The following is a 15,802-nucleotide window of genomic DNA, read 5'->3' as shown; positions in this document are numbered from 1 at the left end:
GAGTATTTGTTGCACTAGCTAAGTACATTTAGCAAATATATCATTTTGGGACTCTAAAAATAGACCATTCTTGGCTTTCCGAGTTCACAGTTCGATACAAGTATGAACTAGGTGAACTATATCAGATTTTTTATTGCTCTTGCTCCCTTTTCTTGTTACTGTAGGTTTTGGGTGGATTTGTAGGTTTGTCGGCGTTTCGAGACCGGGGGGTCCCTGGGTCGACGAGTGAGTGTCGCCGCGTGCCCCAGCCCAGATGGGTCGAGCGCGAGGGCGAGCGCGAAGGGGGGAGAGCGAGGCGGCCGGAGACCGGCGTGAGAGAGGTGGGAATCCCGCGGCCTTCGTGTTCGTCCCGCGCCCAGGTCGGGTGCGCTTGCAGTAGGGGGTTACAAGCGTCCACGCGGGAGAGGGAGCGAGCGGCTCCAAGCGAGCGCCTGTCTCGCCCTCGTCCCCGCGCGGCCAACCCTCTCTAAGAGGGCCCTGGTCCTTCCTTTTATAGGCGTAAGGAGAGGATCCAGGTGTACAATGGGGGGTGTAGCAGAGTGCTACATGTCTAGCGGAGGAGAGCTAGCGCCCTAAGTACATGCCGTCGTGGCAGCCGGAGAGATTTTGGCACCCAGCTGGTGTGATGTCGTGGCCGTCGGAGGAGCGATGGAGCCTGGCGGAGGGACAGCTGTCGGAGCGGTTGGGTCCTTGCTGACGTCCTCTTGCTTCCGTAAGGGGGCTGAGAGCCGCCGTCGTCACAGAGTATGCGGGGCGCCATCATTGCCTATCTGGCGGAGCTAGCCAGATGGGACACCGGTCTTGTTCCCTGTGGCCCGAGTCAGCTCGGGGTAGGGTGATGATGGCGCCTCCTGTTGACGTGGCTGACCTGCGCCCTAGGTTGGGCGATGTGGAGGCTCCTCCGAAGCCGAGGTCGAGTCTGTCTTCCATGGCCGAGGCCGAGTCCGAGCCCCTGGGTCGGGCGAGGCGGAGGCCGTCGGCTGAGGCCAGGGCGGAGTCCGAGCCCTGGGGTTGGGCGAAGCGGGGTTCGTCGTCTTCTGGGGCTGAGCCCGAGTCCGAGCCCTGGGTCGGGCGGAGCGGAGTTCGCCGTCTTCCGGGACTTAGCCCGAGTCCGAGCCCTGGGTCGGGCGAAGCGGAGTTCGCCGTCTTCTGGGACTTAACCCGAGTCCGAGCCCTGGGTCGGGCGGAGCGGAGTTCGCCGTCTTCCGAGACTTAGCCCGAGTCCGAGCCCTGGGTCGGGCGGAGCGGAGTTCGCCGTCTTCCGGGACTTAGCCCGAGTCCGAGCCTTGGGTCGGGCGGAGCGGAGTTCGCCGTCTTCCGGGACTTAGCCCGAGTCCGAGCCCTGGGTCGGGCGAAGTGGAGCTTCCTATGGTGCCTTCGGCAGGGCCTGACTGCCTGTCAGTCTCACTCTGTCAAGTGGCACTGCAGTCGGAGTGGCGCAGGCGGCGCTGTCCTTCTGTCAGGCCGGTCAGTGGAGCGGCGAAGTGACGGCGGTCACTTCGGCTCTGCCGGGGGGCGCGCGTCAGGATAAAGGTGTCAGGCCACCTTTGCATTAAATGCTCCTGCGATTTGGTCGGTCGGTGCGGCGATTTAGTCAGGGTTGCTTCTTAGCGAAGGCAGGGCCTCGGGCGAGCCGAAAATATGTTTGCCGTTGGAGGGGGGCCTCGGGCGAGGCGGAAATCCTCCGGGGTCGGCTGCCCTTGTCTGAGGCTAGGCTCGGGCGAGGCGTGATCGAGTCGCTCGAACGGACTGATCCCTGACTTAATCGCACCCATCAGACCTTAGCAGCTTTATGCTGATGGGGGTTACCAGCTGAGAATTAGGAGTCTTGAGGGTACCCCTAATTATGGTCCCCGACAGTAGCCCCCGAGCCTCGAAGGGAGTGTTAGCACTCGCTTGGAGGCTTTCGTCGCACGTTTTTGCAAGGGGACCAGCCTTTCTCGGTTGCATTTTGTTCCGGTGGGTGCGCGCAAGCGCACCCGCCGGGTGTAGCCCCCGAGGCCTCGGACGAGTGGTTTCACTCCTTCGAGGTCTTAATGCCTCGCGTAATGCTTCGGCTGGTCTAGTTGTTCCCTCATGCGAGCTGGCCGTAGCCCGGGTGTACGGTCGGGTCCCAAGTTCTCGGGCTGGTATGTTGACGCTGTCAACGGTTCGGCCGGAGCCGGGTTTGCGAGAGCAGCCCCCGAGCCTCCGCACAGGGCGAGAGGGCGATCAGGGACATACTCGGCTTTTTTACATACGCCCCTGCGTCGACTTTCCGCAAGGAGGAGGGGGGGAAAGCGCCATGTTGCCCTCGATGGGCGCCGAACATGGTGTCTCCGATGAGCTGCAAGCGGGTAATCCGAGTGGACGTCCGTGCCCCGTTCATTAGGGGTCGGCTAGGGGCCCAGAGGCACGCCCAAAAGTACCTGCGGGTGATCTGCCGGACCCGGTCCCCTGGCGACGGGGTCCGAGGGCTCGATGCCTCCCTCCGATGGGATTCCGTTACAAGATCGTTCCCGCTGGTCTCGGAAATGTCCTAGGGTACCTCGGGATCGCAGCCCGAGCCTTGGTTATGTATCGAATGTACCCATGGTCATCCCTCGCTCGGCGTCTGAGGCGGCTGTGAACCCTTCGGGGGCCAGCCTTCGAACCCCTGATCAGTAATGGGCGCGGAGCCCGAGTAGCCTGAGGCGGCCGTGGTACCCTTCCGAGGGGCCGACCTTCGAACCTCTAACCAGTAGTGGGTGTAGGGCCCACGCGATCTGAGGCGGCTGTCGAACCCTTCCGGGGGGCCAGCCTTCGAACCTCTGATCAGTAGGGAGGCTCGGAGCCTGGTTCCTTCACGGGGAATGATCCTTTTCGGGGTATCCCCCTTTCCCTGTCCCTGTTGCAAGAGAGAGAAAGAGGAAAAAAGGAAAAGGATACGAAATCGAAGGACGCGACATACCTTTTTTGGCGTGGTTATTATGGCGAAGGCGAAGAGTCGCCCGCTTCTCCTGCCAGAGGCGCCGCTTGTCCCACCGCGGAGTTAATGCGATGGGGCGAGTGGTTGGCGGGGCGGCCGTTGCGCGTGCGCGAGCCGTTCGAGGAACGGAACACGGGCACATTGTCTTCACGCCGTGAGAGAGGGTTCTCTCGCTGCCCCCGGATGGGACGTGAGCTTGGCTGACGACGTGACTGCTGCTCCTGCCCGCCTGCTACCGCCATTACGGCCGTCCCATTTTTGGCCGCATTGACGGTCGTGCCAGGCTGGCGCTGCTGGGTCATGCGCTGGGTTGCCTCGAGCCACGGTATTGGTTCCGCAGTCGAGGAGGCGCGGTAGTGGCGCGAGTGGCGGTGCAGTTGCATGCACGAACCATTCGGCGCGCCGGTTGCATGACGCGTGGGCCTGGTCCTCCAGGCTGGGCGTGTTGGGAGTCGGAGAAGGGCATCCACTTGGCGCGGTTGCATGCCGCCTGCATGGCTGCCCGCCCCTTTCGCCCGCTGGTCTGGGCAAAAGTGGAGGGTCACTTGTAACCGCTGGGCGGTCGTGCGCACCGCGCGCGGCGGTTTGGCTTCTTCTGCCCTGAGCCGGTTTGCATGACGTGTGGGACCCAGCCCCCGCGCCGCAGGGGGGGACCTTGGAGTGTGTTGGAGAAGACTCAGCCCGCGACGGTTGGGGGCGCAAGTAGGGAGAGTCGCCTTTAAAAGGAGGGTGACCCCCCTTCGGAAGGCGACCATGTCTTCGCGCTCCCTTATGCATCGTGTCTTTCCACCTTCCAAGCCCCCTGATGGGGGATACCCGCCGTCTTTTCGCCTCATCGTTGGAGGAACGCAACTCCGTGGGAGTTGGAACCTTTCAGCCATCGTTCGGCTTCAAGGATTTTCGTCAGCCAGCCCGGCTGCACCCCTTCGCCGGCGGTCACCCGATACGGCGACCACCAGCCCCTGGGTGGGGAGAAGCAAGCCGGGCTGCGATCTTGGTCCCACCCTCAGCTTCAAGGATGTTGATCATCCTCGCTGGGGTGGAGGCCGGGCTGAGCCGGAGCTCTACCTCCCGCGCGGGTTCGTGGGTCACCCTCCCCTGCGGCGTTCGAGGGAGAGGGCGCTCACTGGCCCTGCAGGCGGGTCGGACTTCGACAACGCGGGGCTGGTCGACGGCGGGCGTCGTCAGCCCCAGCGTGTCGAGCTCGTCGGCTTGGCTCCCGGCGTGTATCACCGCCCCCGTTTCTTCGTCTCCCATTTTCCTCCACGGCACCGCGCCGCCGCCATCTTCCTCCGTTCGCTGATGGGCACCATGCCTCCGCCCATGGCTAGCCACGTCCTCCGTGATGGCAGCGATGCTAGAAGCTAGATATCGTCCGTCTGCGCAAGCTTTTTTTGTTGCGCGCTTCCAACAGGTAACAGTCCTTCTCCACAACACCTCCTTTGATCCTCCTCCGTTCTGCGATTTACACAGCACGCCACCAGCACAAGGAGCCTCATCCGTCAATTGTATCTTCACGTCGAGCTGCGTACCCTTAGGAGCCCATCCCCATCCTACCACACATCGCTGCAAGCTCGCCCAGTTCTAGAAGTAGGTCTGCCTCCCTCTCGCTTTGCCTAGCCTTCCATGGCACCCTGCTCTATCGTGAGCTATGGATGGTCACCGAAGAGAAGAAAGCAAGGAGTTTATGTAGGGAGATAGTGAATCATGTACGTATGTTACAAGATCTATCAACACTGCACATTATGTTGTACATTCTGAAAAAAAATGTTTTCATTTTGAATTGAGATAAACTTCTTTTTTTGTTAGTCAACAATCACTATCTGTATCTCAGCTCTCATGACTTGGCTAACGCACTAAAATCTGTACTTTGGTTCTGAGACATGTTTTGTATAATTGCTCTCTTTTAATTTTACCAAATGATTTTTTGTAAGAGATTATAACTATGTGGTCATTTCTCCCTTTTAGTGGATCAGTAAAGAACTCCAGAGGCTAGAAAGATTAATTGACAGGGCGAGTAAGAAAGGTTGGCGCAAGGAATATCCTAAAATCTATATACTGCCTTCGTCCCCTTCATCACTGCCAAAAACTAGCCAAACTTCCTCTATTTCTTCAATTTTAGACCTGCTATTTAGGGTATGATGTTTTTGTTTCGAAATTTCTTAGCATAAGTTCATAATCAAAATTCCACATTTAACTATTACAACAAACCAAGTAAGTAATGATTATATGACAGTAATTGTGTTAAAAATGAACTGTTGATTTATATCTTTATACTGCTACGTTCATCTACATATACCATAAATTCTATGTGTGTGTGTCTCTATATATAGATGTAAATTCAGATCAAGTATATACATCTGTAGTTTATACCACAAAGGGAAACTAAAAAATTAGTTTAAAGGATGGGATAAAGACAAATATGTGAAACATACTCAGCTCTAATGTCAACTTCTATACTTTTGATACATGGATAAACGATGTCAGGAACCAAACCAGGATTTTGTGCAGGTATCATCAGCTCAATACCATCAACATTCTTGATTTTTTTTGTCCAGGGAGTAACAGACTTGTCCTAAAGGGCATCCGGCAGACTGGCTCATGAGTTATGTAATGAAGTGATGCAAGTAAGGTTGTGCAAGTGCGCCTTCAACTAATAACAGAAAAAGAAGAAAAGAAAATATAGCATTCATCAACTTCAGACTTGGGTGAGAAAATCGGCAAATTAGGAAGAATATTGTGTTAATAAAAGGCATGTGTTTTTGACTGTATGCAATACCTGAATCTGTTTGTGATATCTTGCGTGTGATGCCATGTTTACACCTGCATATTGTTCCTAATTTCCTGTTTCCGTTATGTATTTTTTAGTTTCTTGTGTAGGAATAGTAGCAGCAGAATATTTTACTGAAAATCTTAGTTCTGTCAGGCTTCAATTACTTAACAACTTCTCATGCTTGTCTATTTGTTCCTCCATAATTTAGTGCAAGAGAGATGCCAAAGAGAAGTAATTTTGATTAATTGTAGATACTACGCAGAAACTTATAATACTTGATATTCTCGACTAAGTAATATGATTTAATGGACTGGCTCTATCTTGCAACACGATTAGCTTGTTTGCAGTATATTTTTCTTCCTGCATTCCGGCTTCCAGATGAATACGATGTAGCTGCACTTACGATAGCTGAAGATGTATTATAATTTGTTTGCACAAATTGCTCAACTCATGAGCAACTATTGCAGAAATTGTTTTGCTTGTTTTTGTTGTCTAAATCCAAATAGACATCATCTATGTTATCCAAATAAACTAGTGGACTCCAATTGGATTTTAGATTATCCAAATCCACTACCACATATTTGGCTTATAATATCATGGTCCTGCCTATTGCTCTCTATAATGCTTTCTCGTCATTTTTATTTGTGTAGTAAATCTTATAGTAGTTACATAAATGATGCAGGAAAAGATGGTCGATCTGATCGAGGAGGCTTTTGAATGATCATCGACACTTATATATTTTTTTCTCTTTTCCTATAGTTTTGTCTTATTGTAGGTAACATGTGGCGTGTAATTGTAGCCCTCAAGTGTTGCATTCAATAATTTATCTGAATTCGTGAATTAATCTTTTATAGTTAGAGTTGGCAGTATGTTGTGCCTTGACTAAAGGATGCATAATAGATCCTTGGTTCATTACTTTAGGATACATATTTGTATGTTGTTTGGCTTCTCTTGCCTAGCTAATACATTGAGAACTATTAAAGGTCTGCGCGACGATTTATGCTAAAATTCACACTTATTTACGTTGTTTTGGTTTACGTTTTACGCAAAAATCTGTCCGAGCCAGAACCTGCGCACGATCGGACACGCAAGCTTTTTACACCGTAATTTTTGGGCCCCATTCGTCATTATGAAACAGATCTACGATTTATGCTAAAATTCGTACACATTTCCGCTGTTTTGGTTCACATTTTACGCAAATATCCACCCGAGCCAGAACCCGCCCACGATCTGACGCACGCGATTTTCACGCCATAATTTTCGGGCCACATTCGCCGTTACAAAATAGATATATGATTTACGCTAAAATTCGTAATCATTTACGCTATTTTGGTTCATGTTTTACGCTAAAATCTGTCCGAGTCAGAACCCAATTACGATGGGACACACAAGATTTTTACGCCGTAATTTTCGGGCCGCATACGCCGTTTCGAAACAGATCTACGATTTACGCTAAAACTTGTATTCATTTACGCTGTTTTGTTTCATGTTTTACGCTAAAATCCGCCCAGGCCAGAACCCGCGCACGATCGAACACGCGCGATTTTTACGCCGTAATTTTTGGGACCCATTTGTTGTTATAAAATAGATCTACGATTTACGCAAAAAATCGTTATCATTTACGCTGTTTTGGTTCACGTTTTACGCTAAAATCTGTCCGAGTAAGAACCGTGCACGATGGGACGCACGCTGGTACGGGACGTGGCTATACCTGGCTGAGGCTTCCTGGTACTAATGGAAGCCCTGGGCTTCAATATATATATATATATATATATATATATATATATATATATATATATATATATATAGCACTAGTGCTAACCTTGAGCTTATAATGATATTCTTTTTAATGGTCGGCATGTAGCCATCGATAATGATGTGCTTTTGATGGCTTTGTTATACTAAATCTCTTGGAGGTGCTTTTCCAGCACAAATCAATTAATAAACTACCGTCCGGCCGGTTAACGAGAAGCAGGGAACGCATCGATCTACATATACTACACCGTCGTCCATCGTGATATGTAGAGACTGATGATCATAAGCCACTCGATCTGTAGATTGGATCTAGCCATAGCCACGGAGGTACGCGAGGTATCTTGCAGAACTGAATCTCTACTAATCCTTAAGGGTGGAAGGAGGGCGTCCACCACGCACCGTGCCCCCGCCCGCCTGATGCACGCCTGCCTTGCCCCTGCCCACGCGTCCCCTCCGCGCGCCCGCAGACCCCGCCTCCGTCCTAGCCCCCGTCGCCGCAACGACATTGGCGGCGTCCTCCCCGCGCCCGCAGCCCTCGCCCCGTGACCATGACCCTGCCTCCGTCCTCGACCGATCGCTTCAAGTGACCCAAGCACCTGCGCCTCCGCCCGACTCTCCTCGCCCACGCTCAGACCCCGGCTCTCCTCCCTCCTCGCGACCGCGCAATCCCGGCTCGATGCTTTCCATGGAGAGCAGAGCGTCGGCCTTCCGAAATCTCCGCCTAGGACCGCGCCTTCCACTCCCTCACGCCCGATCCACGCGAGGCCCACAGTCCCTGCGCCTTCCCGATCGGCTTTGCCGACTCAATCCACGTCCGCGCACACCCGCACGGCCGCGCCATCCATGCGCTCTGCTGTCCATGGAGAGCACCCTAAAAATCCTAAACCCTCAGCTCCCACCCGCGCCACGACCATGTCTCCCGCCGTTACCCCGCCCCTGCCATCTTCGCCCCTCGCCCCGCTCTCCGTCGATATGGAAGGGTCGCTAACGCCCTGCCCTCGCCCCCGCGTGAAGCTTTCTCCATTTTGGATCTCCTTCAATCGTCGTTTTCCACCGTGCGTTTCGCTCTCTGTGATCCTACGGCTTCGTTTTCAGCAGTGCGTTACTTTTTTTGTCTCATTTTTCCGTAGCGGACGTAGATTCTGCTTATCCAGTTCGCCGCCCATGTATTGAATTGTTTTCTCCAGAATCCATTTCCTTAATCACCTCTTTCCCCCTCCTTTGTTTGCTCGGCTTTGTGGTTTTACTGTTTGTGTTCTCTGTCGGTGAGATCCATCAGAAAGAAATTAATCTTTTTTGCCCTCATATTTCTATTGCCGGCCGCATATTATGCTTATCCAATTTGTTGTAGAAAAATTCTAATCCTCTTTCCGGGAGACAAAATAGGTTGACAGGCAAGGGGCAAGTAGTGTTTTGATACACGGAGGTAAGCCAGTTTCCTAGCACACACTTCCTATAGCCTGTGAAGAACATGTAAGGAACCTGCTTCACCTTCACCAATTTTTTGTTACGTATATTGCTTCAATAGTCTCTCAAGCGTCGTCGCCTGCGTTTGTGGGATCTAATTCAGATTGTCTGAGTCTTGTGCGACGCCCTACGCATCAGAACAACGACTACACGCGAGATGAAGCATCAAGCCCGCCTCCACAGCGGAAACCATTGGTGAGCGATTTGTTCCTGGCGATCCTACTATTTTTTATTATCCATTTTTCTAACTTGAATTCATACTTACCAGAGCTATCGTTAATTTTTTGAGGCATCTGAAGAGTTTAGAATCGTGGATTTTCCTCCCCGTGCAAACACTAGATTATTTTTTTGGATTGGTTAACTAACAGTTCTCGACGATTATTTGTTGCGGACATTGTTGTTTTCTTTTTCTTTTTTTTTCCTTTTATTTACTTGATTCAAGGACTGCCAGTGGCCAAAGGGCACTGCCACCTTCTTTTGCTTTTACGATTATTATTACTTCGAACATGGCTAGAATACAATGGTTCAGCTTAATCCATGAAATGTACGGGGATGGATTGTTCTCAGCTATTGATCGATTAATCCTGCAGCACGTCCTTTGCTGACTATTGTGTTTCAATGGACAAGGATGGTGGAGATACAGTGAGCATGAAAGTCATTATTATTTTTAGCCTTGGCACTATATGTTTGCTAGCAGTGGTTACATGATTCTTCTTTCAGAATAGACAGCAAAATCAGAGCCTTTACTGTTGTTTATATTCTTCAGGTAACCAAACCTTGCTTTCTCTCAAACTGGTTTGTTGTGTGCTTCTTGCACTATCGATGCAATTGTTAAAATTTCTAATTTAAGATAATGTCAACTACATTTGGTGACTATTTCTGCTTCGTATATATTCTATCCCCTTTGTTTGTCCCTTGTTGGGCATTGTTGTTGTTAGATAATGTCATCAGCCTTTTCTATGCAAGAATGGCAGGGTGAGCGAAACTTTAATAGGTTTGGTGGATGGTTGGGTAAGTACTCGACTACTAACAAAAACAGAAGGCTACTGGAAGATGTCCACAGTCATATTCTTGCCTCCCAGCAAGCAAACTTGGACAGGTTGTTGCTTTTACATATATTTGAGATCTACCTGTGCCCTCTTTCGTGGCTTGTGCTTATCGTCACATATCTAATTTGTTATTAGTGTGCCGGTATGGTATAGCGAGGCTATCCGTTTTCTTATCTGGACATGTCCTGAATCTGCACTTATTATAGTTTTTTGTATCTTTGTTTTAGACCTCCTTAGGAGGTTTCCCTTGTATCCGAGTCCATTTTGGACTTTCCCTACTTGCTTCTTAATATAATCATGTGCAGCTCTCCTGCGCGTCCGAGAAAAAAACCCGCTCTTATTATGTATTTTTTTTGTGTGCATCATTGTTGTTTGATATGGGACTTTCCCTACTTGAGAACCTTGCACTTAGATATGGGAATCCAATAATCATATTGAACTTAATAAAGGCAAGTGCAGCATCATTGTTGTTTGATGTGAATGTCTTGACTTATGCTTATATTGTCACTGACTTTTCTAGCTGAGGGTTTAATCACCAAGTTGATAGTCTTCTGCTTTTTGTTATAAGTCTGAAATTTTGAACCCCTTAATTATATTTCAATCAGACCCACGAGAAGAAGCCCCGTGAATCTCTGCTCTGTGCAGAATTTGCAAAGGCTATTCATTACATTAACAAGAGCCTATCTGATGACAAGTGTCTAAAATTTCTGCACATGGATCTGAGTAATCTTTTTCGAAGGTAATGCATTGTATTACAAGCGAATCTTATGTAAAATTGCTCCTTCAGTGTAAGACAATCATCTTGTATGTACCTTAGTGTGAATTACTACCTGCTACTTTCAGGAAAGGCACCAATGTGCTTGCACTGTTGAGCAAGGTGGCATCAGATGTGTTGGATCTAACTGAATTCCTCCACTGTGAAATAAGTACATCAACAAAATTTGATGACATCTCAAGGTAGTGATATTTTTTCCTTAATAATGCACAAGTTCAAGTTGCCAAGTGATAGGAAAGTAATAGTGAATCTAAGTTCGTCAATTTCCTTAAAGAAGAACCTCCACTGGAATTTATTTTATGACGTACTTTCTCTAAATATTTATGCCAAATTCATATGTTAGAGATCACAATTATTTTTTGTACATTTGTAAGTGCTTGTTTTTCAGTTCTAATACCCTTTATCCTTTCATTGCAGTGAAGAAAAAACTGTTGCCAAATCACGTGATGACAGAAGTAGCAGAGATCAAACTGAATGTGCAGCTAAGTTGGTACCTCTTTTATTACAGAAGGGTGTCCTCAGGACAAATTGTATAGACTGCTTGGATCGCACAAATGTTGCACAATTTTCATATGGTTTAGCTGCTTTAGGGCGTCAACTTCATGCACTGGGACTTGCTGAAGCACATAAAATTGAATTGCATGATCCTCTGGTTGATTATCTGATGGATTTCTATGAACGGATGGGTGATACATTAGCTATTCAGTATGGTGGCTCTGCTGCTCACAACAAGGTATGTCTCGTTATATTAGCTTACTCTGGAAACGTGTTCTACATTTTTCACTACTGAAAGGCTTCTTTCTTTTATAAGGTTGTGCTTCTTTCTTTTGTGAATATACAACAACAACAATAAAGCCTTTTAGTCCCAAACAAGCTTTAGGCATGTGAAATCATGAATAGTTGTTTTCCATGTATTCCTATTCAAGGCTAAACCTTTGGTATATTACATCCTTTTACGTCTCTTTTTACTGTCTCTTTCCATATCAACTTGGTACGATCTCTACTCCTTAGGTTGTATGAGTGGCGGGTGGTAGAGCGCAGGCTGGAAGAACGGGGGCGAGAGGATGCCGTGCTGTCGCACGGTTGGGAACGAGAGGAAAGGAAATAATCTCTTCTTTAGATTAATTGCTCGCTAACCATCATGGTTACAGAGATAGGACTTATATAGTCCCTGACAGAAACAAACTCCATATCCTAACAAACTCCCTCTATGTTGTTTGTTTGATTGTATATACCTGCTCATGCTTTAATTCATTTGATCTTCATAAAAGTTTGATTTTTCTGAAATATAAGAACTGCACAGTTCTACTAGCATTTGTTCCTGTATAGATAACTTTCTATTGTATTCTTGAAGCCATTTGCTGTCATCTCTTGGTCATACATATGAAATCCTTTCATCTTCTCATGCTTTTCAAATCTTTTCATCTTCTCGAGCTCTTAAATTCATTTGATCTTCATGAAACTGAAAGACTGAAACTGTCTGTTATTTTTATTTCATGGCCTTGGTAATTCGAAGTCATTTGCTTCTACCTCCTCTCACGCATATGAACTATTTGTTTGTTTCTTATCATGGTTGTGCTTTGGTGTCCTGAATGATGACTGCCAATGTTCGCAGTCGCAGCATATGTTCTTGTAGGTTGAATAGAAGAGTAGAAGCACCAAGCTGTACCAATGGGGCGTGGAAAAGTAGAGCTGAAGAAGATTGAGAATCCAACAAACCGCCAAGTTACCTTCTCCAAGAGGCGGATGGGGTTGTTCAAGAAGGCAAACGAGCTAGCCATTCTTTGTGATGCGCAAATCGGAGTCATCATATTCTCTGGCAGTGGCAGGATGTACGAGTACTCCAGCCCTCCATGGAGGTGCGTGAAGCATTTTTTATTTCTGAAGCTTGTTTAGTACAGTAACATATAAGGTTCAGCTTTATTCTGCTATAAGGTTTTAGACTTTAGTAATGAGTTCAAAAAATTCATGAGAGCTTCAGAACTGATTTGCAATTATTCCTGCCAACTACAATCTTATAGCTTGGCGTGCATCATAGAACCTTTTAGCTTACCATATACAGTTTGAAGCCTTCAGTAAAAAAAGGAAGAGATGGTGATTAGGTGTGTGGTATAAGACGGGTATCATATATTCATGTTGCCAGAGTTTAATAGTTTCAATAGTGATTATTTATGACTGAGCACCCATCAGGGGTTTTACGACGTTTTTATGCCGTGCTATATATCACTGCTGCTTCTGGTTGCAGAATAGCAAGCGTCTTTGACAGGTACCTGAAAGCCCCTAGCACCCGTTTCGAGGAGATGGACATCCAGCAGGTGCGGCTTATTCTCTTGGACCAAGATGTTACAATCTCCGTTTTCCGCTGATGTATAACCTAATATTCGCGCCCTCCTTTCCCATGAAGAAAATCGTCCAAGAGATGACTAGGATGAAAGATGAGAGGAACAGGCTGAGGATGATCATGGCGCAGTACATGGCGGAGGACCTGGCCTCGTTCTCCGCGCAGGATCTGAGCAACCTTGAGCAGCAGATCGAGTTCTCGCTGTACAAAGTTCGCCTCAGGAAGGTAACTATGCACTGACTATAACTAGCACGCCGACATATTGATTGATGGAGTAGCCTTGTAGATTCTTGTAGATCTTTATCCTAAAAAGAAGACGAAAAAAACAGTCTTGGGAGATCCCTCAGTGCTAACGCTGAGCGCACACTTGTTTTGTTTCTGGCAGCAAGAGCTACTCGATCAGCAGCTGCTCGAGATCCGCCAAAGGGTACGCAGCATTCCAACCTCCGATCCGTCGCTTGGTAGCCTGTACACATCTCTCTTTTAAAAGGCCCGAGTTGTTGTGACACACAAGAGTTCTGTTTCGTCCTGAACTTCCGCAGGAGATGCACATGCCAGCAGAGCAGAGCGGCTACCTGTGCCTCATGGTAAGGCGCTTGGCCCGTTTTCATAGCCCTTAACCTCAAGTGATCCCATGTCTGTTTGTTCCAAAACTTTTCTTTGACTGAACCACGGCTGTGGCCTTTGAAAAAACACAGAACCCGGCTGCGGCTATTGCTAGCGGGCAGCACCAGCAGGCTGGCGAGATGGTGGGAATTAACCCGAGGCCGTTCCCGTGGTGGGACGTGGGAGCCAGTGGCAGTGGCAGCCAGAGCCAGCAGCTGCTGCTGCACGACCGGGACGCCACGGAGTCGTCGATGACGGCGCTGGGGCTGTCGCCGCAGATGCACGGGTACAGGCTCCAGCCGCGGCAGCCCAACCTGCAGCAGGACGCGGACATTCATGGCTGGCTGTGGTAAGCTGCTGCCGCCTGTGCCTGGACACTCATTTGCTGTTGACTGTTGTGGCTGAGGAAGTGAGGAGTGCGTTCTCAAATCTCAACTCTGACGGATGACGGGGATGGTGTTGATGCCTGCAGATTTGCTTTGGTCGTGGGTGTGCGTCCTCAACGAGACGAGACGACGCTGAACGTGCAGCTCCTCCGCTTGCGACCTGTTCATTCTAGAGTCTTTGATCATGACCTGCCCCCATAATGAAACCGCCAGTAGTCGTGAATATCTCCTTCTCTAATCTAAGATTGGACCTAAGAGGGACATATGAAGATGTGGTCGGAAATCCATATAATATAGAGTCTATCCGTCGCCTGTCGCCTCAGCCAACATGCCCTGCTGAAAATAAACTTTACTGGAGCTGGCTTGTGCTGGGAGCTCGGTTGTCATCGCTTTGATCTGTGTTGAGGTGCCGTGAACGAGCAGAAGCAGCAGGTACTACCGAAGCAACGGTAGGAGCAGGACGGCATAGCACCTTTGCTCTGTTGCTTTTGTGCTGCCAAACTGCCACCTGTTTGGTTTAGCTTTTATGATAACCTGGCTGTGGGAATAATGTAGGTATCGTCGAGATTACTTGTGAAGAGAGACGAAGATTTTCATAACGTTTGGAATCTAGAAAATGACGGATTATTATTATTGCAACAACTCGGTCGATTATGTGTTTATATTGATTTTTGGATGATTTTTACCAAATCGAATCTTATAAAAGCGGACTGAAAAGTTGAGCGTTTGGCGGTCCGCGGCATTTTTTTATGGCCAGAAGCTAAAAAAAATGAAGCAAACATGGCCATTATTAGAGTGAATTTTAAGCAAACAGGGTCATTAGTAACATAGCTTAGGTTCTGAGTTTAGTCCATTATGAGAGTGAATTTTAAACTGAGATTGAAAAATCTTTTCGCCTATCGCATATTAAAGCACAGATCTAAGGCTAGAGCTTAGATGTGGTCGTTCTTATACCTTGTGTCCTATAACCTAACAGTATAAACCTCGAAGGCCCCTAGCTTCCCAAGGCACTAAGCAGTGTATGCCCCTAAGACTCCTAGCTTCCCAAGGAAAAACCTAGATCCGTGTTCTTCTTCCCTGTACAGACGATGCCTCCTCACACCCTCCCCTGTGCTCCCTTCCTCCAACGGTATTACATGTTCCCGTTGCAACGCACGGGCACTCACCTAGTGAAGGAAGAAGATGCTTACTTATGCCGCCGGTTTGCACATCAATTGTTTATAATTATACGATCATGACGAGAACGTATCTTGATAGTAAGCTACAACGATTTGTAGGTCCAAACCAAAGTAATCGAATGAAACCTAAAGCTGCGTGACAGTCGCCATCTTCCGAGACAACAAACACCTTCAAAATACATAGGAGGGGAGTACTCCTACCGTTAGTCGGAGGAAGCCGGCCGGCCGGCAGCAGCAGCACTATACAGTACACACACAGCCAGCTTCCGAGACAAACACCAAATTCCTCAAGAGCAACGTACAGCAACGCACACACCTCCATTCATCTCTGATCAACCTATCCATCCATCCTAGCCTCCTCCGATCCATGGATCCGCCGGGCTCCAACCCAGATGGAGCAGTAAACATGACGAGGGCAATGCAGGCTCTGTCCCCTTGGCTGAACCACCCAAGGAGGACGATCGCCCAGGTGGAAGGTCTGGTGCTAGCGGCTGCTGCGCTGCTGCTGCTCCAGCTCTTCTTGGG

General features: G+C 48.6%; 2 protein-coding genes across 2 annotated transcripts; both read left to right on the top strand.

Annotated features, from left to right (window-relative positions):
* Nucleotides 1-9,570: 9,570 nt before the first annotated feature.
* LOC118473012 (phosphoinositide phosphatase SAC2-like) lies at nt 9,571-10,967 on the top strand. Its single transcript, XM_035961215.1, has 5 exons — nt 9,571-9,584; nt 9,663-9,708; nt 10,297-10,440; nt 10,597-10,730; nt 10,835-10,967. The coding sequence occupies exons 1-5, from the start codon at nt 9,571-9,573 to the stop codon at nt 10,950-10,952; spliced, it is 456 nt and encodes a 151-aa protein (XP_035817108.1). The 3' UTR covers nt 10,953-10,967.
* A 1,325-nt stretch (nt 10,968-12,292) lies between these two features.
* Nucleotides 12,293-14,066, top strand: LOC103631929 (MADS-box transcription factor 31). The gene is made up of 6 exons (XM_008653775.4): nt 12,293-12,625; nt 13,012-13,081; nt 13,171-13,332; nt 13,493-13,534; nt 13,650-13,694; nt 13,806-14,066. Exons 1-6 carry the CDS (start codon nt 12,438-12,440, stop codon nt 14,064-14,066), a joined length of 768 nt encoding a protein of 255 aa, XP_008651997.1. The 5' UTR covers nt 12,293-12,437.
* Nucleotides 14,067-15,802: the final 1,736 nt, after the last annotated feature.

Source organism: Zea mays, chromosome 7, assembly GCF_902167145.1.
Source record: "Zea mays cultivar B73 chromosome 7, Zm-B73-REFERENCE-NAM-5.0, whole genome shotgun sequence".
NCBI lineage: Eukaryota > Viridiplantae > Streptophyta > Magnoliopsida > Poales > Poaceae > Zea > Zea mays.
Note: the sequence above shows the minus strand (reverse complement) of the source record. Positions and strands in the feature narration are given on the sequence as shown.

Coding starts and splice junctions, on each gene's coding strand:
- LOC118473012 (XM_035961215.1), top strand. Junction 10,441..10,596: donor TCATATTGAACTTAATAAAG/GCAAGTGCAGCA, acceptor TATTTCAATCAG/ACCCACGAGAAGAAGCCCCG. Junction 10,731..10,834: donor CTGAGTAATCTTTTTCGAAG/GTAATGCATTGT, acceptor TGCTACTTTCAG/GAAAGGCACCAATGTGCTTG.
- LOC103631929 (XM_008653775.4), top strand. CDS start 12,438: ATGGGGCGTGGAAAAGTAGAGCTGAAGAAGATTGAGAATCCAACAAAC. Junction 12,626..13,011: donor TACTCCAGCCCTCCATGGAG/GTGCGTGAAGCA, acceptor TTCTGGTTGCAG/AATAGCAAGCGTCTTTGACA. Junction 13,695..13,805: donor GCGGCTACCTGTGCCTCATG/GTAAGGCGCTTG, acceptor GAAAAAACACAG/AACCCGGCTGCGGCTATTGC.